Source organism: Netta rufina, assembly GCF_964035555.1.
Source record: "Netta rufina genome assembly, chromosome: 6".
Taxonomy (NCBI): domain Eukaryota; kingdom Metazoa; phylum Chordata; class Aves; order Anseriformes; family Anatidae; genus Netta; species Netta rufina.
Window position 1 is genome coordinate 24537914 of NC_140129.1, and position 23278 is coordinate 24561191.

Sequence of the window (23278 nt, forward strand, 5' to 3'; positions counted from 1 at the left end):
CGGGTTTTATGAGCAGACAGCACAGCCACAGCCTGGGCATGGACAGACACACAGCTTCTCCCACACCACCGCAATCCAATTGAGGTGGTCCCCAGGATGCAATAGCCAGTCTTTGTCCCCTGCTACCCAGAAAAAGGCAGCACTTCAGCACAAATGCTCCAAGTCCCAGAGCTGGCCCGCCGACCACCATACCCACTTTCAGGGTTTTTGTCTGAAGTTTAACCTACAGCCATGAGAGCTCTCCAGGCTGAACATCAGGCCTCCAGAACATCAAGCTGAGATGAAAGCCAACCCAAAGGCTTCCAGAGGGAAAGCTTTGAATAGTCGGGAGTGTTACACAGCAAAATGATCCCACTTGAAGGAGGCTCTGGATGTTCCTGCTCAAGGACACAGCTTTGGTGATGCAAAAGGCTATTTACCAGCAATGGTGTGTTTTCCATGCCCCTGGGAACAGCCAGAGGTTACTGAATCTCAGTTGTGCCATGCCGTACGTGTCCCTAGCAGATATGAATTCTCCTTCTTTCTCCTTATCTGCTGGAGTGCCCAACTGACTGCCGTAAGGCACCTGGGAGAGAACCCTGGGCCTGGCTTGGCCACGCAGCAGCTTGAGGCTGGAAGTGCAGCCTGCCCCAGCCTTATCTCGCGGTTAGATGTCAGTGTGCTCTCTGGTTGGAATAAAGGCAGGGAAAGGGGCTGGAAAGGACGGTGTAAATCTCCCTGCTTTGCAGCCACCTCGAGAGCCTCCAGCATTGGGTGAATTCTTTCTATTCAGTACGTAAAGGTTGTACAAAGCACTCTCACCTCATTCACCTCATTGTCTTATTTCTCACCATCTCCAAATATGAACTGTCTGAAATGCAAATGAGTCCATACACAATATTGATAACCATTTTTTTTTTCCTTTTCAAGGAACTGCAAACGTTACTGTGTTTTGTACCAAACAAGCCACACTTGCTGTTTGCCATCCCTGTGGAGAATGATTTGCTTTACACACAACACAGGTCACCCCTGACACGGCCATGGAGGCAGGAGTGGAACTCAAGAAAGAGCAGAGCTCCCACAACAGACATAGACATGTTATGCACAAAATCTGCTATGAAAGACTTTTGGGACAAGCTCCAAAGCCCTGCTGGTGTGAGCTGCACTGCTTCCGTGGCACATACAGCTACAAACACATTTATTAAACACGTGGTAGGAGATTGGGATCCAGACACAGAGTGGATCAAGTGGAACATGTTACCGTGTTCTTCCAATGCACCAGCATGTATGTGCTCTGCAAACTGTATCATTAGAGCTGTCTGGAGACAGATTTTGCTCAAGAAGAGCCAGAGGCCCATTGTGTGGCAGTTCAGGGAGCTGCTGCCCACCAGGAGCCACCAAGCAGCAGCACCAGAGGGGTCTGCAGGAACTGCAGGGCTGGCAGCGAGCTGCAGCGCGTGGTCATCCTGCCACCGCCATCCTGGGATGCAGAAATCTAAAAAAAGGTATCTGGCAAAGTAGAGTGGGCGCAGGGAGGTCAGCAGACTAGTGTGGCTAGATGGATTTCCTGGCCAACCCATTCATTCAGACAGAAGAAATGACAGTTTCCAAAACACGCCTAAGCAAACCTCCGAGAAACTTCTGGCAATATGACTGTGGCAGATACACAGCCAGACCAGAGAGCTTTAACTTTCAGAGCTTTTGCACTGCCACAGTCATGAAATCTTTGCTGTTGCTGCTGAAATGAACAGACGTCTAGAAAAGCACAGCTCTTTTACTTGGAAAATGGAAGGTTCCCGTTCTGTGCAACCTTGGGTGAAAGGAAAAACAAAAATCTCACAGACACATTTTAGAGGCACGGCTGTATTCCCACTTGAGCCAGTAGGAATTGCTGCTGGAACTTAACTACAAGACATTTTATTTTTACCTCGCCATTCCCCAGAGCATGCAGGGGAGAGGAGGTCTGACCAGGCTCACGCAGCAGAGGATTCATCTGCAGGAACCCAAGTCTTTAACGGGAAATGGGAAAGGCTTCTCAGAGTGATTCCGAATAAAACATAAGGCTTGTCTTTTTGATCCACACTAACCACAGACCATATATGGCAGAAGGGAAATATGCCTTGATACCCAGAAGTTAATACAGACTACAGCTATGAAGACGTGACTACAGCAGGACACACTCTTGCTCGAGGTGAGAAGAGTTGAATAATTACATGGGACCAGCAGATTTATGTATGGCTCCATTTCTCACCCCAGAAAAACAGCCTTAGAGAAAAGGATTTTTCCACAGAAGTTAGAGAAAATGAGCCAGAATGGGAACTCTGTAATCCTATTAGCATGTGCATTTAAATCAACATTTTTTTTCACAGAAATAATTCTACTCATGAATGAAAGCCAATAACGAAAATCTGACCGATGAGCACATAAATTAACTCTGCTCAGCAGAGCCCATTTTCCATATTTAGTGATTGCTGTAAAATAACATTTTTGACAAAGGCAGAATTGAATCAGATGTGGGTGAAAGAGTAACTCAGTCTGTCCTCAAGCTATTATTTCCTGAAGGACAGGAATCTCTGTAGCAGAAAATCTTGGAAAGCAGGAGTCATCCAGACTCACCCTATGCACAAACAAAGCCCCTGTGTTAGTATTTCCCACTAAACAAACAAGGATCATCCAAACCATCGAAACGCTGCCTCTCCTGCCCTTTCCAAGCATATTTCCTTCACCACGCAGGCTGTGGTGAAGGAAACCTCGTGGCTTTATGTGCTCCCCAGGGGAAGCTGTGTGGTGGGAGCCACCTCCTGTCTGCTCCAGCACTTCAGGGCCAACGCTCTACTTGGCGAGCTCAAAGATGGCAGAAGGAGTGACAAACACTGATTCCTTGGTCTCTTCTGTGCTTTTGTATTAAATGTTTAAAACACACTCAGAGAAACATTTTTATTGGCACGAGTCAGGGTTACAAAACTTTGTGGCTTAGGCAGATGACAGTACAGATCCCAGTTTTAGTGTTAGAGCCTATTCTGTATGTAAAACCTGGCATGGATTTGCAAAAATTTGGGAGGTAGTGACATCTGGATAATTCAAAGTCACTTTACAGCTATTCTTCAAGTGAAAACACTGCTTCGTAACACATGTAAATAATGAACCCGATGTGTTTTAATGTCAACAGATAAACTGCCTCCTCAGGCACTGCCTCCACATAAGGTCCCAGCAAAGAACGCAAATGGACATGAGGAAATTTTCAGTGCCCGTGTCGGACGAAGATAAAGGACAACTGGCTTGAAAAGCCCTTTAGATTAGAAGTACACTAAACTTTCGCAACGGAATTGCAAAACTTGTCTGGAGTCCTCCCCAGCTCCCAACCCGCACCCAGCCCCAGTCGCATCCAGCTGCATGTGGAGATGCTGGCAAGGGAGAACCGAGAGGACACAACGTAGGACCCACCTCACACGCGAGGGTAAGGACACCCTCAAACACTGCTATTGAAATTTAGATGCAAATTCTGCTCCGAGTTCCAATGTTCTCCTGAACTTCACAATCTCCTAGAAATGGGCAGCCTTGGGAAGTTTCAATGGAATTTTCTGTTTGTATCTTGGAGTATCACTTGAAGCTTCAGCTTGGAAGCAATGTCAAAAAGGCACAAATCAATCTGGCAGGATTGTCACAATTCCATTCACATGGACAAAATTGCTTCTGTCCGAACTCAAAGAGTGGTATGGAGTTAAATATTTTATGCAATTTTTTCTAATCCAACAGAGAAAGAAACCTATGTTGCTAAAAGCAAACATACTTGACAAACTGTCCAATCACTGCAACATAAAAACTCAAAATTTGGCTGTTGGGTTCACTGCCAAACTTGAAAACAAGACTAACTTCCAAAATTAAACAGAAAAAATGTGACTAAAAAATAAATAAATCACATGACATTCAGAATGCAACTGTTCCTTTATTGAAGAGCTGATGTTTCTTGGAACTGGGCAAGAAGAGCTGTTGGAGAAAGAGGATGTTCTGCCGAGATCCCTGTAGTTACACTGTAATAAAGGAAGGATGCTGCTGTGGGAATTGTGTTTGACTTACAGTTTTGGGGAAAGAACCACTGATCTGTAACTTTTAATACTCAAATTCTGATTGTTATTTTCAGGTAGGAAACGAAGTGGAGGACAACAAGCACTCGCCTAGCTGGGGTGGCAAAGCAGCTGCACTTGGGTTTGTTCATTTTTGTGGCAGGGAGCAGCTCACCCCAGGCCCTCGCAGTCAAGGAGCTGTGCTCACTTCTGCCTGAGGGGGATGCAGAGAGGGGCTTGCCCCCTGTAGCACCCTTTCTCTTTCCATTAACGACAGAGGGAGTCCAAGGAAATTACACCCTTAGCTAAATTTAGTTATTGTGAATCCCCTTCCCACATTTGAGGATGTTTCATACCAGGCCGATCTCGCAGCAGGAAATGATTAGCTGAAGTTAAGCATCTGACAATTCGCTTTAATGAGCAATAACTCATGGCAACCCGCCATTAGCTCCAGTTGAATAGCTTTTATTTTTAGCTGGTGTTGCTCAGATGAGGCTTTCATCCAGCATGCTCTGGGAAAGCTGACATCCCAAAGTAGTCTCCAGGTCTTGGTTGTGCCAGTCAGAGTGTCAGGGCTCAAGAGCGCTGGTTCCTGGGGGTCAGAGAAAAGTCACTGCAGTTCTGGGAAAGTTTCAAAGGGTGAGATAAAACCAAGAGCCTGGAGAAACAGCACAGAGGCTCATGGTCTCAAGAGACCTTGCAAGAAAAGTTACTGAAATCCAGAGAGCGTGCTGAATGAGTGAGCCTGGCCTCCAGGGAGAGGAACAGCACAAGGGTGAGGCACAGTGACAGAGCCTGCTGCATGAAAGCATGACTTCGTTACTGTCCAAGAGTGCCTGGTAAGAGGAACAGCCACAGCAGTCATCACCACATCTGCTGTTTCACATGAGCCTAAAGCTATTGCCAGAGGCGACTTTAGGGAAGGCGCAGGGAGAAGAAGAAAGGGAGTCCTCAGATTGCTACAGGTCAAGATCTTGCTTCCTAGAGATGAGCATTTAACTGAGGGGCTGCTGCGCATGATGGCAGAGCACATCCTTGGGGCTCTGAAGAGGCTATCAGGATGGTGTACAACTCAACTTGGCAGCACCAAGCACTGCAATGGCAGCTGACGTATCTGTGGTCCTCTCTTCAAATGTCCCAGTCAGAAACGTGTTTCTGTGTAACTGCTTAAAACCATAATGGGTATCCGTGTCATGTCCAGTGGGAGGTTTCTGTACCACTCTCAGTCAGTCTTTTTGACAAAATCATCTTTCTTCAGAGTCCCATACGACCCCTCATATAAACTGCTGTGAGTTCAGGGCAAGAGTGATAAGAGGACAACACCCCCAGAGTGAATCCACTAATCTGCTGGGGTGATGCTCCCAGCCAGCTCCTACCCCACAACACTGTGAGATAGGTACATTGTTGGCCTACCTTGAGTCCTTCAGTGACACCTCACTTATCTCCCCAGACACAGCAACTCCTTTCTAGAATATGTTTTTACTGAATGAAAGGATGTGGAAAAGCTCAAAGAGCAACTGCTCCACGCAGCAGAGTTTGAGGACAAACACAGTATGTCTACGCACTCGATTTCATGTACCCATGCTCTTGCCTGGGGTTTGCGCCCAGCGCACAGCCAGAGCAAGCGCACCACGTCTGCAGGGAAGGCGTGTAGGAATAGTCTGCTGGAAATGCCTCACAGCTGGGTGAGCGGATTTCTGAAGGCTAGAGGCACGCATCTTGCTTTAGCAAAGAAAGGAAATAAAAAGTCAAGACTTAACAAGATCCAGAAAGGGCATGCTTTTTTTTTTTTTGAACAAATCAACATTTATTTCAATTTAGTCAAACAACTTGTTGAAGCACTTCTCTAAGTTCTTCTACTTTACATTTTGTATTTACACTGTCCTCTTTCTGTGACAAAAATAATGTAATCCCAAACCCTGAAGTTTCCAGAGTAAGTGTCACTAGCAGCGAAAAGAACAGAACTCCAAACACAAAGCAAAAACCTCCTTGATATATTTTGACAGGAGACTTATGCACGTTCTTTAAAAAAGTAAGTTTTAACCCTGAACCTTTACAGAAACTTATACGGGATGATAAGGGGAAAAATGTCATGATTGAAGCTGAACAAGAAGAGCAGCATTTGCTGGCCTTTGCAAGTACACTGTTACTTTTAGCATAAGGAACTGTGAAATGCTTAGACACCCACATAGAAGCAGACTTTTAAACTTTGATCTAAGCAGTGTCACTCTGCTGAGAGTATTAAGGGTACCAGAGTCAGCGAATGCCATCTTTTATCCTAGTGGTGGGCACAAAAACAAAATTTATTACACATGGTTTCCAAGCAGCTGTTAATACAACACAAGCCTTATTCTTTTGCAAAGTGTCAGGGGTCAGCTTCATTCAGCAGCTTTCAAATTGAGCTACTGTAAGAACTTTTCCACATTTAACGAAGTAATTTCTCAGTCAAATGACATCATTGCTAAGGTCAGCTCTGCCTTACGCTGGAAGCCAGCAGCCTGCATGACAAGGTGGATTGCTGCTGGATTTCTGGGGAGAGAGGAGGACGTTTGAATGTCCTATTTATATCTCCCTACCTCAAAGGAAATTGTATGTTCCCAAACAATTCCTAATGGAAACAGCAGAGGAGTATCAGTGACAAAATAAATTGGAATTGGGGGGAGCGGGGAAAGCAAGAACAGAACCCAAAGCTTTTTGGGATAGGAAGAAAAACTGCATGTTGATAAAGAAGGCATTGGTCATTAAACTTTCCAGGCACACACAGGGCTCAGAAAGCACAGAAAACAAGCAGAACAAACAAACACAACTGTGTGCATCTTAGCGTCAGCTTCTTTTGCCAAATGCAGTAGCTTCCAACATTCAGCAGCTGTCTCTTGCTTTCTAGTGGTGTGGAGTTCTCTTTGGTACTTGGAGGCTGTCAGGAGCTCCGGGCAAAGAGAAAGTCTTTGTCCATTTACCAACCAATTCCAAAGGCGCTGATCTTGAATAACTTTACTAAGCAAGAGTGACACAGATGTCTAGGAAAGGGGGCTTTTCTCTTAGTAAAGTTGTGGTAGGTGCAGTGGAAACCCAAGGCAATCTACATGCTTGTCAAATTGTGCCTAGGTAAGAACTGAGTCCTCCATGAACGTCTCTCATTTGTTCACTCTTAAATTATTCAGGCTCTGACAGCCCCTGAAAAGAAAAGAACGGAATAAGAATAAGTTGTAAGTGGTGCAGGCGAGGGCGGACACCACGAAACCACCAAGAACAACGAGGTTGGGGTGCTGGACGACAGACACACAGCAGCCTGAGCCTCCAGGGCTGGTGCCCAAAGCAGCTTCCTCCACACCCTTCTCCTCCAGAAATACTAGCGGAAAATACAAGCTCACAGCAAAGGTACTGGTTGTGATGAGTTAAAAGAAGTAATGGATGAAGTAAATGCAAACAGTGGTTGGGAAATAAAACACACAGATAAGAACTGCTGGTGCTTGCGATGCTTGGTTCTTTGAACACGGCACAGGGAAATGGCTAAGCAGCTCAGAGACTTTTAACTGCACACTCACGACTATCAGACTTGTGGGAAGCTTTGGCTCACTCAGCTCAAGCAGGAAATGCAGAACATCACTTGCCGCCCCATATAACAGCCTCACGCGATCTGTGTCTCGGTTGGCATTTGACAGCTCTCCAGGGCAGGGAGCAGTTCTGTAAGGAGCCTTCCCCGTGGCACCAGTCAACACGCTTGTCATAGAGCAGGTGATGAAATCACTACTACACTCTATCTGCGTCAGCAAGAAAGATGGGATGGGAACTTGAAGTCTTGGAGAGCATCTGGCATCTGCTGCTCGGGAACAGGAGAGCTCTCTGCAGCACCCTGCCAAGCTCTCAGCCCTCTGAAGCTGTGCGAGTGCCTTGACCCAGCTACCAGCCTTCCCCACAAGGCTGGTCCTGAGGAACTGGGTGATTTTGGTTTCTGGAGGGCCCCATGGAGCCTCCTGTGGCTTTTGCAGTGCCTACACCATTTCTTCTTACCAGCAAGTTCCTCTTGAGAAAAAATTCAAAGTCCAGTTTAGCAGAGACATGGAGAGGTGCACTACATAAACTGCACTTGCTTAGTTCCCCACTGCATCAGTGGCTAACTGCAAGTAGCTGCAAAAATGCTCTACCAGGGAGCATGTTTAACAGGAGATATTATCATTGTAAACCCCCTCTTCACAGCTACACCACTGGTGCTGAGTAGTTATTTCCTTTAGCCACATCTTTCAAAATAGCTAGGAAAAATAATTTTTTATTTGAAAACAACAGCAAGGGTAGACTGGCCTAGCAGCAGAGGCTCTTTGACTCTGGAAAGACTTTGCTGAGTATGGTAATCATTTACTGCAACGTACAATGCCCCCCCACCACCCACCCGGTAGTTGTTATCTCCGGGACAAGAGACTGCAGCAAATATTCAGCAAGCGATAGCCTTTACGTGTTTGGAGCCTGCCTTGCTCACAGCTTTTCTCAGACACGCTGTCAGATCAAATTTTACAGCAGCACTGCTCTCAGCAGCTACAGCCCTCCCCAGTCAGCCCGGGATGCTCAGGCCTGAGTAAGCTCTCAGATGCTCCCTGACATGGAGCCAAGGAAGATGATGCTGTCTGCTCAGCACCTGCACCATGGCAGGAGCTGTGCTCTGCCCTCACCAGCTTGAAATCACTCCTGGAACACTCCAAATGCTCGCCTCCTTTTTGCCTGAAGCTATGATTTTCCTTCTGCTGCCCTCAAAAGGATCCCCGTTGATTAATACTTATTCTATTTCCTAAAGAAATCTATTCAACCTCCACATACTTCAGCTGAGAGACGTGTTTGAGTATCGTGTTGATCCTCAGGGTTCAAACTACAGAAGGTGTAATGAATACCAGACTCGAGGCACTTCAATGGCATTAGCTGTGAATCATCTTTTTACATTGTACTGCTCAGATACATTTGGATCTAAAATACATTTGCATTTCTAATTAAAACAGATTACCATTGGTAATGAAAGAATGTCTTAAATCAGAATCCTTAGGCCATAAAAGCTAATTGCATGATGCTAAAACTGGATTTCAAAAATATACATATTATACCCCCTGCAGGATTAATTAGGCAACATCTCTTCAAAAGAGTTCTCAAAAGTGTATTTATTCAGCATGTGGTTAAATTATACGGGGTTGTGCAACACTCCCCATAGCCTGCCTGGGTGCATGCAGCCGCAGCGGCTGGGGCCTTGGTCTGCAGGGGAGCTCAGCACGGGCAGGGGGGCTCAGGGCTGCCACAAGGCCTGGCTGATGTGAAGGGACACACGTACCCGAATGCTGCCTGCACCCCTAACGTGGTTTTAGCCACGGTTAATTCTGGTGCTGCTGAGAAACATCACCTTGGGTATGTGTGTGGTCTGTATACTAAAACATGCAGGCCTATGAAAAGGTCAAAATCAACGGGTAGATAGAAATCTGGAAGCTTGAACTGGTGATTATTTGATGCCCATTTTGTCACCTGTTCCTTCACGTGACCCCAAGAAAGTTTTACAGCACTCACTGAAGTGCAGCATGTTGTCAGATAGGTCAGGACTGTACTGCACGCCTGGGGATGTATGAACTGTCTGTTCACTAAAGCTGCTTGTGTTTTTTGAAGGAAAGAGGGAAAAAAAAACAAACACAGCACACCAGGGCACATCCTCAGCTGCTATACTTTGTACCTGTAATTGTCAGCAAGCCTAAACTGCAAGAAAAAGTGTCCTCAGAGGATTTAGCCATAACTTGGGATGTGTCACTCTGCTCTCCTTGCTCAGAGCTACTTGCTCCGTGTAAAATTTCAACATGGAAAAATGTCCAGGTACATAACAGTAGAGACACCTCCAGGGCCACTAAACCCATTCCCTTCTGATTCCAGGCAAAGAGTCCATCTCTTTCATAAATGTTTAATTCAGAGCTGCCTTGTGGAAGTGAACAAAGGATTTTTGCTCAAAACTGACATACAGAACCTACTTGTGCTTTCCAGAGCACAGGGATGCAACATTTTCACGTCTGTTTTGCAGACTCCCAGAACAGAACATAAAACCTCCACCAGTAACCATCTTCTGGTTCCTTGGGACCACATTTGCTAATGGGTTAGCAGCAGGTCTGGCTCCCAGACTTCACCCTTTATGGACTTGCCCAGCCTGACAAATAATTTCACAGGGAGCCAAGATTTCACAACTGTTGAGCTGTACCAGGACTAACACTGGCTGTAGCACACTGAGCAACCAAGTGCATCGGGGTGCAACAGGGGCAGCTGGACAGAAACTACCAACTCCTCATGTGACGAGATGTATTTGTTCTATTTTCCAAAAGTACTGAGCAACCGGAGCTGCATGGGGCTTTCTGCAATGTAATACTCTGGATGTTACCTTAGAGAAAAGCCAATGACAAATACATAAGCTGAACCATATTTAATGGCTCTCTCCCCATCAAAGAGAAGAAATACCCGTAGCTGTTCTATTATTAACTGCTGTAATTCAGTTTGCAGGTTCCATTTTGTGTCATTAGGACTTCACTGGTTACATTTTCATATTTTATCTTAATTATCTGTAAGGAGCCCAGGTGACGTGTGTAACTTCCACGTTCTCAGTCTGATGAGGACAGCCCAGGACAGAGGCTGATGGATCGCGTGGCACATCAAACTCAACAGGAGAGCTAATGGGATGCACTAGCCACCTTTAATTTGAGGAATGGATTGTGTTTCAGCATCATCAGCCACATCAAACGTGAACTAAAAGCAAATAGGTTGATTTTTGGTTTGTGGTTTTCTAGTGGCAAAGAACATTAGCCAAGGGAGACATTTTTGAGCATATCTCCTCAGGTATTTTCTGATAATTCTTCACACATGCTCAGGTCCTACCTATAATCTACAGAATATTATTTATTTATTTTTCAGGAAACCGCCTGATGTGCTTCTATAGTTATTTTAAAAATACTTTTTACATCACGCTGAATTGTGTGATTCAATATTTGCAGTTGAACTGTTCTGCAATAGCAACTGATATGCAGTGGCTGAACTGGCAGAGAACTGGATTTTCGTACAAATTGAAAACCACTTCTATAGATTCCCCCTGCATTCACTACCTACCCAACCAATTCTTCTCTTTTGAAAAGAAATTGCAACTTTTGCCAAAAAAATCAAAATATTTTCATAGAGCCTGTTAACAGAAAAGAATTACACTGAAAAGTAACAGTGCTCAGTTGTGTTTGAGTAGTATGATATTGATGATATTTTTAGACTCAAATGTTTTTTCTTTTTTAACTTCAAAATGATAAATTAGATTTCTTAATACATACAAAAGTTTTAACAAGGTGTATGCTGAAACATAACGGTTTGGAAAAGCAACAAAATCTTTCTTGGGTCATGTGAAATTGCTGCCCTTTTTCTTTCACTTCAAAATGGATAGATTTTATTTCAGCATCCGTGCATTGAATTCCTAAACAATACATCTGTCTGGCACTTATTTTTAAAGGAAAGCAGCATGCTTAGTTACCCCGTGTTCCTTGAACTGAGCAGGGAGTTACCCAAGCTATATTTTTCACAATTATCTGTTCTTTTTCCCCTTAGAATAAAGTCTCCCTTCTTCAGGCTTTTGACAGGATGAATAAAGCCTTGTGAATTCTTATATGTTTCTTGGTGTGAATGGAAAGTTTAGGAGCTTTGACTGAATAAAAGCAAACCCCATGTTTCTTTAACGCTGGATGAATTTATGAAAGTCGAAAACAATGCAGCAATCTGAATAATAAGTATCCCCCCATGCATTCAGCCCCAGACTAGTAACTGAAAACTGATCTTTATAGGAGCTCTTGCTGTCTATTTTACTCATATGAGTTAAGATCTGAACGTTTATTTTCTGTACAACTGCTGTTACATCCTGTATATGGCTGCATCTCAAAAGATAAGGCTGCAAGATCCGTCTCGAAAGGGAGACACAAAGCCGGGGGATGAGGTGCTAGCTCACGGCAAGAGAGCTAGAGTTATCTAGTGGTGCGTGCAATTTGCAAAAAAAAATAGAAAAAAGAAAAATAATGCTTGTACTACTGGCATCTTGGAAACTAACAGAAAGTTGGTGAAGCATCCTGAACTTTGGCATTGATGCAGTGAACATCAGGTTTATAGAAAGTGGCTGGCAGCTGGTGAGTGTGGCGAGCAAAGGAGCCCTGGGCAGCCACCAGCCCTGTGAAATACCCCACACCTCCCGCGCTTGTACGGCGGCAACACAGAGCCACTGAAAGGCTGTATCGGTGAGCCGTGTCTCTACCCCCCAGAAATACTCTCACAAAGAGGTAAGATTTAGCACACTTGTACCTAATTAATCCTAAGCAGAGCTTGCTGCTCCCCAGCCTGCCACACCACCAGATCACAGACGGCAGCGGCCGTGCTTTCCGTTCCACTGCTCATGTTCAGCTTATCAGCCTCGTGACTTCCCCTGCCAAAATCTCTGTAGGTCTCATTGCCACGTTCAAGGGAGGACACACAAATGCTAACAGGTTCAGACCCATGAGTCTTCATTTATCCCAAAAGACTGGTAGGGGGCCTGCCAGGCACACCTTCTGGACATGCTTAGCTCAGGACACTGTCCAAAACGTGCAAAGCAGGCACGAGAAAGCACAACTCTGCACCAACAGAAAGCACAGGTGCTTTGCTAACAGTGTTCACCTTGTCATGCTAATCCTGCTTGCTCAGCTGAGCACCATTCTCACCAGCTCTTCCGTCCCTACAGTAACTTTCTGCCACGACCTGCTCCAACTCCTGACTCAGCCTGCAGAGGTGGGAAAATGCAGGACTTGGAAGGGATGTTCCTGTCATGGGCTTACTGGTTTTCTCTTACTAGAACTGGAAGGAGACATTAACAGCGCTCCCAAACCTCACCACAGGTTTCTTGTGAACCTGCCAGGAGAAAGAGCTGAGCCCAATGCCGGTGCCCTCACAAAACCTGCACACTTCATCCTCTTGCCTTTACGGAGGTGCAGCTAACGAGCAACAGACTGACTTTACCCACCAAGTAGATTTAGAGAAGGTAACAGTTTCCTCATATTTCTTATTCAGGAAGGACCAGGAAACAAAGCAAACTTTGGTTGACACCCTTCATTTTACTATTGTTTTCTCCTCTGCCTCAATTTTGACAGAACTGCCTTGGCCACGCATTCCATTGCGCTTTACACAGTGTAACCATGGCTCGGCCTGAAACACTAAATAAAATATGTTCAAATTAGGAAATGTTATGGGCTCGAACATATTACTGCAGATCACTGTCTTGCTACCACACAGCACTAAGGTACCAGTTCCCTTAGCAAAGCCCTGCAGCTCACTCTAACACGATGTCAGCACCTTCTATAAAAAGCAGCATCGGATCTCACTTTTTACCTAATGAAGAAAAAACTTTTATTAACATGCTGTTGACAGCCCTTGTAATTATGCCAGTTTGCCCAACTTCCAGTTAAGGCTCTGTTTCTGACCAGCTCGCAAAGATGTACAAGGTGGCTGGCTGAGCTCCCTTCCCTGCACATTAGTCACCACCACGCTTGTCAGGAGAAACGAACTTTGTTAATCCTACGGCGAAGAGGTTCATCAGACCGAGCCAATAACAAATCAAAGACTCGAAGGAGGATAGCAAGAAGAGGAAAAGAAAGGAAAGAAAGAAGCAGAGGACAGTAACACAAAGAATGCAGAAGGAAGAGAAAAGCTGTGGATAGGAGATGAGAAGGCAGAGGGACCAGGAATTGAAGAGCCTTGTCAGGAGCTTAGCACAGACACTAAGCCACCCCATCTTTCATTTTTAATGCACTGAGATTAAAGGCCTGACATTCAGATTAGCTTTATTTTGTTCTGGAAAGAAAAGTTGGGATATGACTGGCAGCCTGCTCGGAAGAGCAACTGCTCAAGGAGGCAGAGGGACATGTTCTGCACTGAAACCAACAAGCACATCCATCTAAATCAATCTTCCCTGTCTCTAGCTACCCTCAAGTAAAACATGTTTTATGTCCTCCCCTAAAGCCACCCTGTAGCCACACGATATTACCTAGAAAGGGGTGTAAGATGTTTCACTGCAAAATTATGCTGACAACAGATTATTTTTAACCACAGACCCTTTCCTTTGGGATGCGCATGGTGCACTCTTAGCCAAATTCTCAGGTCCAGTAGCTGGGAACATCTTCCTTGTGCTCGAAGAGAAGCAATTCCTGCACCCTGATAATGCTTCCCCTGCTCCTAGTGCCCTGCAGGGCACTGAGAGCCCAGCGTACTGCAGGCAGAGCTAGACCTGAACGAGCTGGACTACTGCGAAGAGATGGCCTTTAAATATGGCTATAATACAACACCCAGAATTTAATGTCTAGGTTAAATCTGAGTCATAAATTCTTTACAACCCTCATGTGTTAATTACAACCTGGAAGCCAGCTTCCACCTGACGCCAGCCCCGTGCGCCCACAGCCAGGCTGCAGAGAGCTGCGCTGGAGGGAGTGCGGGGTAACGGCACCGAACCCTGGCCTCTGCTCCCTGATTACAGGGAATGAAGCTTTGACCTTGTGACAGTCGAGGCACGCGGCTGATCCTCCTTTGCTTCAGTAAAGACATTTCGCAAAGTACATGTCCCTCCAGTTTCCCTGCTTTCCCACATCGTGATCCTTTTAACGGAGCCTCAAACCTGAACCATGTAAGGAAACAAGGAGGTGGACTCAGTGTTAAAAGAAAGTAAGTTGTTTTCAATCGCAAATCTTGGGCTGTTTTTTAAGGAGAGTTCAATGACTGTCTAGTTATCAGAACACCAGTAGAACTTGAACCCTCTTATCAGTCTGCTTTCAAAGCCACTTCTGCAGTGCTGAGAAGCATCCTATTACTCCAGATCACTTTACATTTGTGTATTTAAGAAACACTGCAAAAAGCCTTGCTTATCCACTCTTGGCTGATTAAGGCCTTTGGCCTGAAGGCTATACAAGCCTACTGCTCTTAACTACCCCTTTTTATGGCTGAGAGCAAGTGACACACTCTTGCTATGAGGCACTCCTATATTAGGATTCATGTCTCCCCATACTGAAAGACAGAGAACTAGTCCTTATTTAGTTCATGTAGAGGACTATCTGGGTCGGAGCAAAACTGGGAACAGTACTAAGTGTCAGTCACTTTCCCTGTATGGATCCCAATAGCTTTGTACATGGGCAATCAGAAACTCACCAAGAGAAACAAGCAAAAAAGCAGGATCAAGGTTGCTACTGCTGCAAATAACAGGGTAAGATTTATGCAATAGAGTAGATCAAGTTATCTGTCAAATGTTTCAGAGAAATGACCAATTACACAAGATTTATGTATTTCATGATATATTGGAGACCTAGTTTTTGTATGTTTGTTTTTGTGTTTTGTTTTGTTTCTTCTACAGCTCTGCGTTAATATTGCTGTTTAGGAGCTCAAACATCCACATCACTTCCAAGCCTCACAGCACAAAATGCACTGACACAGTTTGTACCAACATAATCCCTGTTTGAGGGTGGGCTGCCCACTCAGCTGCTCCATTTTGCTCACCAGAAAGTTCTTATTGACACAACAAAACCTACTCAGTTGTTGCAAAGATCAAGACAGGTTTGGCATTTGTCACCAGGAAAAAGGAGAGGTGCTTTCCCATGGGTGAAGGGAAGGTGGTTTATGGGGCAGCAGCAAGAATGACCCTAAGGTGCTTCACATCCATCTTAAACACAAAGTCACCTCTCTTCCTACTGCAAGTCTGAGACCGGGGAGCCCTGGGGAAGAAGCATCTCCCCAAAAGCAAAGACAATCACTGACAATGCACAATACACGAAGCTCCGAGAGTCAGGTTGTCACTTTAAAAGCATCTCCAAGCTTAACAGCAGAAGCTGCCAACAATAGCATGCTGATGCTGTAGTCTGGGGCACCCAAATCCCTCATCAAATGTCAGGTTTGGTATCTGCTTATGCTTACGGAGTACTTCCACCATCCGACTGCCTCTGGATTTTACAACTTTCTGCCTGTTCAAAGTTGACGTCCAAGGACACGAAAGAAATAAAGCGACCAGTATCACAAAACACCTTTTGTTACTAGCTGGGTAAACCAGAACTGCAAACACAGTTAACATTTCAAGAGGAGAGAGAAGAGCCAGCTGCTTCCCTTTCCCCCTTCTGGATAGGTCTGCAGGCAGGACAGGCAGCGGGGAGATGTTAATCTGTTAGAATCAACATTTTAAAGACCAGAGCCATGTCAGAGAGCTTGAAGCCTGCTCCAAATGTGCTGCGTGGGCCAACACATTAAAGCACAGTCTGTCCTAGAGACTTGGCTTTTCACAGCGATTTAATTTTACAACCTTTCTGTTGATTTAATTCTACAACCCTACCCCGACCACCAGGTTACGTGTCTTTTTTTACAGCCCTTGAAGTCCCCTACTTGGCGTGAAGTAGCATGTTCTTCCCAGCCTGGAAAAGATCATCTTATGAACCCATGGCAGACTGAGCAGCTCTGGTTTGCTGCTCTCACCATGTAAGTAAGCATGACTCTAGGTCAATAACTGGGGAAACAGGGCTTCTGCACTGCAAACGTGTGCCTCGTGAAATAAGCAAGTCACCCATCCTCAAGCCATCTTCCTCTGCAGATGAATTACTAAAAAACTGCATTGGAAAGCTTTGATCTTTAAACAACAGCAACAGCTCAAAACAAAAGAGAAAAACAAGTTTTGTTTGGGACATTTATGCTTGGCCACTCAGAGAGCAGGAAACACTGAAATACCACGGCGACTCCTCCTCAGCAAGCTCACACTATCCAGACCGAGTTCAAGAGCCAGTATCACAGCATAAAGGCTGCAGGCTGGGAAACCTTCACTCGGTGCATCTCAGCTGTGGCGTGCCTTGCAAAAGCCAGTTGTTTTTTTTTATTTTATTTTCACAAGGCACTCCCGCTGCTGTGGCTTTCCCACATCTCTGCGAGCAGCAGTCTCAGCCCGCGTCCCCAGACCTTCCCACATCACCATTCAGAGATTTGCGAACTGCGAGAAACAGATGTTCTCAGCGCATGGCGCTCTACCCGAGCCCAAGAAAGACTAGCGGCGGGGGAAGGGAGGGAGGGAAGGAGAGAAATCTCATTTAAGCAAATATTTCTCCCTGCCCCGCTGACCTTGCAGTCCCGGGGTGTTTCCTACCAGCCACGCCAACACACAGCCCGGCAACTCCAGCCCGCAGCCTGTCCACCCGCCCCTCCGGCTGCCTCCCAGCCGAGGGGACTCCGGTAGCCCCGGAGGGGTCCCAGCCACCCCCTTGCAGCCCAGCGGGGCTGCGGGGCACCGCTCCCGGCTACCGCCCGCCCCTTCCCTCCGCTCTCCCTACCCGGGGCAGCCCGGCGGGGATGCTGCCGGGGGGTACCGCCGAGCCCCATCCCGCGGAGGGTTGGCTGGGGGCCCCTCTCCCTCCCCTATCTATCCCCTTTTTGCCCACCGACCTTTGCAGGAGCAGCAGCAGCAACACTTCGCTAAGAGCCATCCTACACCGGAGCGGGCGGGATAGCCGCGCCTGCCCGCTTTCATGCTGCCTTCGGGTTGCTCATGGCAAGGAGCCGCCGGCCCGCTTGGAGAAAAAAAAAAAAAAAAAAAAAAAAGAAAAGGAAAAAAAAAGAAAAAAAAAAAAAGACCAGGGACGAGCGGTCGAGCAGCCACTGTCCCCGCGGAGCCCTACGCGCACCTCCAGGGGCGGAGCGGGGCCGCCTTATGCAACGGGGCGGCGGCGGGCGGAGCGCGGCCGCGCAGCTCCCGCACCCGCGGGCGGCCGGGGAGGGAGAGAGGGGGGTCCGCGGCCGGCCGGGCTGCGGCCTCTCCCCGCCAGGAAAAGCCCCTCGAGCTGGGCAAGGGGGCCGGGAAAAGCTCCGGCAGCGCGCAGCGGGTGGGAGGCAGCCGAAGGTTGTTGGGAATAAAGAGCTGCCTGGGAGGAAGTTTGCCGGAGCTCTGATATGTTGCGGAGAGGGTTTCCTCCGAGGTTTTCAAAAGGCAAAACTTGTGTCGCTGCGTTTTTTTTTTTTTTTTTTTAAATGAACAACTTTAAAAAAATTTTTCCCCCTCCAAGAACCATTCCTCAGCTTTAAGCATCTGACAGCTAAAACCTTTTACTAGTTGGAAGCACCACCCTGCCCAACTACTCTGCCAGCCTGCTTTCTGCAGGACACCTGCCTCAAGCACCACAGCCCTTTTGCTCAGGGTAAGCTAGGTGCTTACCCTTCCAAAGCACAGATCAGCCTGCGTGAGATCCGAAAGCACTGCTTGGTTTGGAAGGTGCCAGCCTGTCACGTTAGGGTTTTCCACCTAAAGCATGGAAAACTGGAGGTGCCAAAAATGGCCCAAACCTCGCTGGAGGCAGCTGGTAGGAGAGGTTGGGCAGGATTCCAGAGTGGCAGCATCATAGCTTTTGCACACTTGTATCAAAAGCTGAACAAACCCAACAAACTGCTTCTCCCAGGCATAAATACACGTAGGGAGGGAATAGCTGAGAGCGAAGATGTTGCTGTGCTTTGTGCCGCTGTGTGCCAGGACTTCAGCCTGAGCCGTCTGGCTGTATCGATGCCATACACCGGGCGTCTGGACTAAGGTTTTGGTTTGCTGCCTAACTGCTTTGGAGGAAGCAGCTCTTCTGTGGGGCCAAGGGGTGGTTTTGGACAGGAGGCTTGGGCTGTGGCTTCAGCACTGCTTTCACAAACCCTCACGAGGTTGCACCTACACGGTGGGTGACTGCATGTTGCTGCCAGGCAGGATCCTTCAGACCCTCGAGCTGCCCTGGAGAGTCACCTTGCACAGCCCCAGGCCAGCAGAGTGGCCGAGACCCTCCCCAAGAGGCTGCCTCCACCACAACTGCAATAGAAAACCTCCCTGCCTTGCTTCTGCCTGCAGTGTGCAAGCTGCTCTTTGACTGCAGCCTCACTAGAAGCACTGGCAACCTCACAACAAGCCTGCAGCACGCAAAATTTTCCTGCCCTTGAGCACCACAACGCTGTTCAGTACATAAGGATGAAGTGAACCTTCATTCTGTCTCCCCTTCACTGTGTTGTGTCTTTCTCTGGCTTGGGGCTTTGCCTATCTGGGAGATGCACAGGAATGTCTCGGGGCACAGGCAGGGCTTCCGAGCCTGCAGCAGGCAGATAATGCATCTCGCTGGGAACAGCGGCCTCAGCAGCAGCTGGAGAAGGAAGATGGGGATGGGGAACCAGCAGGGGCACCCCTGCCCTTCTGCCCCTCTCCCTTTCCCCACAGCCTGGGCCAGGGGCAGTCCCTCACTGAGGGTCCACACAGCACCTAGCACACTGGAACCTTACTCTTGGTGTGTTTTAAAAGCCATCCCAAGACAAACTTTAAGACTTCTTGTTTAAGAAACTAGAAAACATTCTAAAAGAAGCATTTCACTATTTAATTCCCATGCCTCTTGGCAGAGCTGACCACTGCCAGGATAAGCTCTGCAGGAGCTCAGGCTGAGCAGTGCATGGGCACAGCATCCCACGAGGGCACAGCACCCCAAGTGTGCAGGATCCCATGAGGGCACAGCATCCCACAAAGGCACAGCATCCCATGAGGATGCAGCATCCCACGGCAGCGCTCAGATTTCCTCAGCTGGCTCCTGCAAAACCCCACGGACCTGGGAGGTTTGAGGGATTCACAGGGACATCTAGTGGTAAACCCTAGCGGCACGGAGAACAAATCCCAGCGTTGCTTGAGGGAGCCAAAAAGTTCATTTCTGATTTCCCTCAAGGAACGCTTGAGCCATCAGGCCAAGAAAGAGCATCTTAGAGATACAGTGCACGTTCTAACAATGGCACATGGCAATAAAACAGTGCTTAGAGATGAAGTTTCAGTAAAGCAGTGCTTACAGGTGAAGTTTGAGAGTCTCAAGAGGGCTTTAAAACAAGTTTGTAGCTCTTGTAATTGCAGCTGAACTTTAAAGCCTAATTAAGATGCAATCTCAGCTCTGAAAAACTGTTTGCTTAATTAAGACAGAATTGAAGGAATTGAAGTCATTATTCAGGAGGTGGGGAGGAAGCAAGCTTTTTTTTTTTTTTTTTTTTTTTTTTTCCCCTTTCTCCCCAAACGTACAATGCTGGGAATATTGTGAAGGCTATATCTGAAAAGTTACTCTTTTAAGAAAGATACACCTATGTATATTCAATGATGAATTACACATGCAATAAATATTTAATAAAGCAAGATATGAACGAAAGACATTTTTAATAATCACACCGTTTCAATTAGCTCCCACAGTGCAGAAGAAGAGACATGCTGTGGGCACAGTCTAGCTCAGCTTCAGCACTGGATGAGGAAAAATTCTGCCCTGAACTTGAGTGGGAACTGTGCTGTCACCTGCATTGGGCCTGCAGCTTCAGACTGGGAGCTCAGCCGACAGGAGGTAGCAGCGTGGCAGAGATCGCATTGGGAAAAATAATTCTGCACAGTTCACTTGCCCTAGACGAGGGCTGAGGAGGCTTTTGCCTGGGATTAGAAAGGGTCCTTAACCTCACTTCCTATGTTCACATTATATTCTTTATGTTATTTTTGGACAGGATGCAATAATGTGTGGCTCTGCGGTCCCCGAATGGCCTCCATGTCCCCTGTCATGGAAAACATTCCCAGCCTTGCTCTAAACCAGCCCAGCTCTCAGGATTTTGAGGAAACACCTCCCGGCACCACGCTCTAAACCCAGCTGCTGTTATCTGCAGTGCAGTGACCGAGGAAACGTCGGGGTCCTGACTCGCCCCAGCTGAAGCTGAGGCTATTAGCAGTGTGTCTGCACCGCAGGCCAAATGTGCTGCCCTGTGCAACACCGATGATGGAAGGGAAGTCATTTGAGTCAGGATGATGAGGAAATTAGTTCTGTCTGCTCTTAAATACAGCTTCAGAAAATTCCCCAGGCATGAGTTGCTTTTGTATGAAATCCGAGAGAGTCTGCAGAACTGACTTTTGCTGTAGAGTGGAAATAAGTTCCTCCAATTTTTTTACGCAGTCCTTTCATGGAAATTTTGGGGTGAAAGTTGGAACATATCAAACCTTACACTGTATCTAGTGCTCTGTTGTACACGAAGAGGCTGCTTAATTGTCTTAGGTTATAAAGTGAGGGACAAATCTGAGGGAAACACAGGGCAAAATACCTGGTGGATACAACAGCTTCATCTGGGTCAACAGCAACGTGGAGAAATACGCCTGGCCTATGTTGCCTCAGAGGTCTGTCATGCAGGCCAGCAGTGACAACGTTTGTCACTGTAACAGGTGCTGCTTCCTTCCCCCATCACATAAAGATAGAGATAAATAACATAATGGCCATCAGGAGCATCTGTTCGTTACTTATGCGAGTCAATCCTACATCGTGCTTTGGGGTGTAAAGCGATCTCTGCTGAAAATCCATCCCCACGGGCACCACCATCAGGGAGCGAGATGCATTATGGCTGCTTTATTTTTTTAGTCCAATGAAGCTTAAGTATTAGCCACTCGTTTCTTATGAAGGAACAGGGAAACAACTGTCTCACAGAAATAACTCACAGATGGCAAAAGAGAGATGGATTTGCCCAGTTTTAAATACATCATTGAATTATGTGATAAAACTTGCAGAAACAAACAGTGCAAGAACGTGCATGAAATTTAAGCTTAGTTAATAAGGAGAGCTAGGTACCTCCACAGAGCAACTCAGATGCTGTGGGCAGGACAGTAAACATGGATGTGCGGAGAACCAGAACGTGAGAAACACCAGGAGCAAGGACTCAGCAGCATTTCTTTTCTGACTACAGCCTAGTTTCAGCTCATGGAGATATCAAGAGTTACACAGCAGCTCACAGAGCCCAGGAGACACTGGGTGACTTGATTCATTACCAACTCTCACACTCATTTTCGGGGTGACTTTGGGGAAAAAATGTGTGCAATAAAAGGATACTACCATTTCTTGTTCCCCTCAAAGTGGTCAGAAACTGAGGTTAGACATCCTGCACTGAACAACAAGAAGAGTTTTTATTGTTTGATGTGTCTTGATATGAGGGTGGCAAAATACATGGCTCTGATGTTATCAACTGTTAGATATAGTATTAAAAAAGCTCTTTGATCAATATGCCTTGCCTGCTAATGCTACTCACAAAACCAGGTAAATCTGAACAACTGGAAGGAACGCAGATTGGCAGACTGAAGCAGTCCTTGTTCAACCAGTACATTGCAGTACATTATTCTTGGCTCTGGCTCCAGCTATTTTCAACAGCACTAAACATTCATTAGATTAAATCAAATGAACCACGTTCTTTAAAAATAGCCAGAGCCCTGTCATGCCAGTTGGAAAAAACAACAACTTTATTGGGTATTAAAACAGATCAAATAAATTAAAAATAAATAAATAAATTGAGTCACATTCCCTCCTGGCGCAAGAGAGCACAACTCCAAGGAGAGGTTTTTGGCTTCTCAATTCGGCACAGTGGTAGGTAAAAAAAAGAACATTCTCAACTAGCTAAAACAAACAAATTAAAAAGAAATATAGACAGCCCAGCACAAACTCCACGCTGAACTGCAGTGTAGGCATATGTTCAGCAAATGTTAGGGTATATCATTCCTTATGCCTCTGCTCTAGACAACAGCATGGGATTGGCTGACGACAATTTAGAAGAGTTGCATGGCCAAAGAGCATCCTGGCCAACCAACTCTTCTGTAAAGCCTTGAAGGCCACATCCAGACCTGTCTCCCTTGCCAAATGCTCCAATGTGAGATGGGCCTCACCTTTCTGTGCTACATCACACATTTCTCTCAAGAGTCACAGGCCCCCCACTGACAACATAACTTCTCTTTCCTAATTTACAACTCATCCTTTTTCTTTTTCTGCACTTTGTAAGAAGGAAGAGCCCTGTCCTGCTGCCTTCCTCCGACACCTCAGCAGAGGCTCTAGTGCTTTGGCAAGGTAGGGGCAGCTTCTGGCAAGGCCTGCCCTTGGGCCAGCAGAGTGGTTTCCCCGGACCCATGAGCCATACCACCAGAGCAGTCAGCAAAGAGCCTCCCCTCACCAACCACTTTAACGTAAGAGGCCCACTGGAGCCACGTACCGCTTTATCATAGAATCATGAAGGTTGGAAAAGACCTCCAAGATCATCTAGTCCAACCGTCCCCCTGCTACCAATGTCACCCATTAAACCATGTCCCTAAGCACCAGGTCCAACCTTTCCTTGAACAACCACAGGGATGGTGATGTTAGTAATGGGTTACTTGGGTTCTGGAGAACTACACT

The 23278-nt window shown here is 46.5% G+C and overlaps 1 protein-coding gene across 9 annotated transcripts in view; it reads right to left on the reverse strand.

Moving 5' to 3' along the window:
- The window catches only part of KALRN (kalirin RhoGEF kinase), a 493218-nt gene that overhangs the window by 53581 nt on the left and 416359 nt on the right, over positions 1-23278 (reverse strand). The window contains exon 36 of one of the 9 annotated variants that reach the window (XM_084289497.1): positions 5999-7217. The exons of the other annotated variants lie outside the window; for them this stretch is intronic. Coding sequence (XP_084145623.1) covers positions 7201-7217 — 17 coding nt within the window. The 3' untranslated portion in view covers positions 5999-7200. Of the gene's footprint in view, positions 1-5998; positions 7218-23278 lie in introns of those variants that run through there. 9 annotated transcript variants of the gene reach the window in all.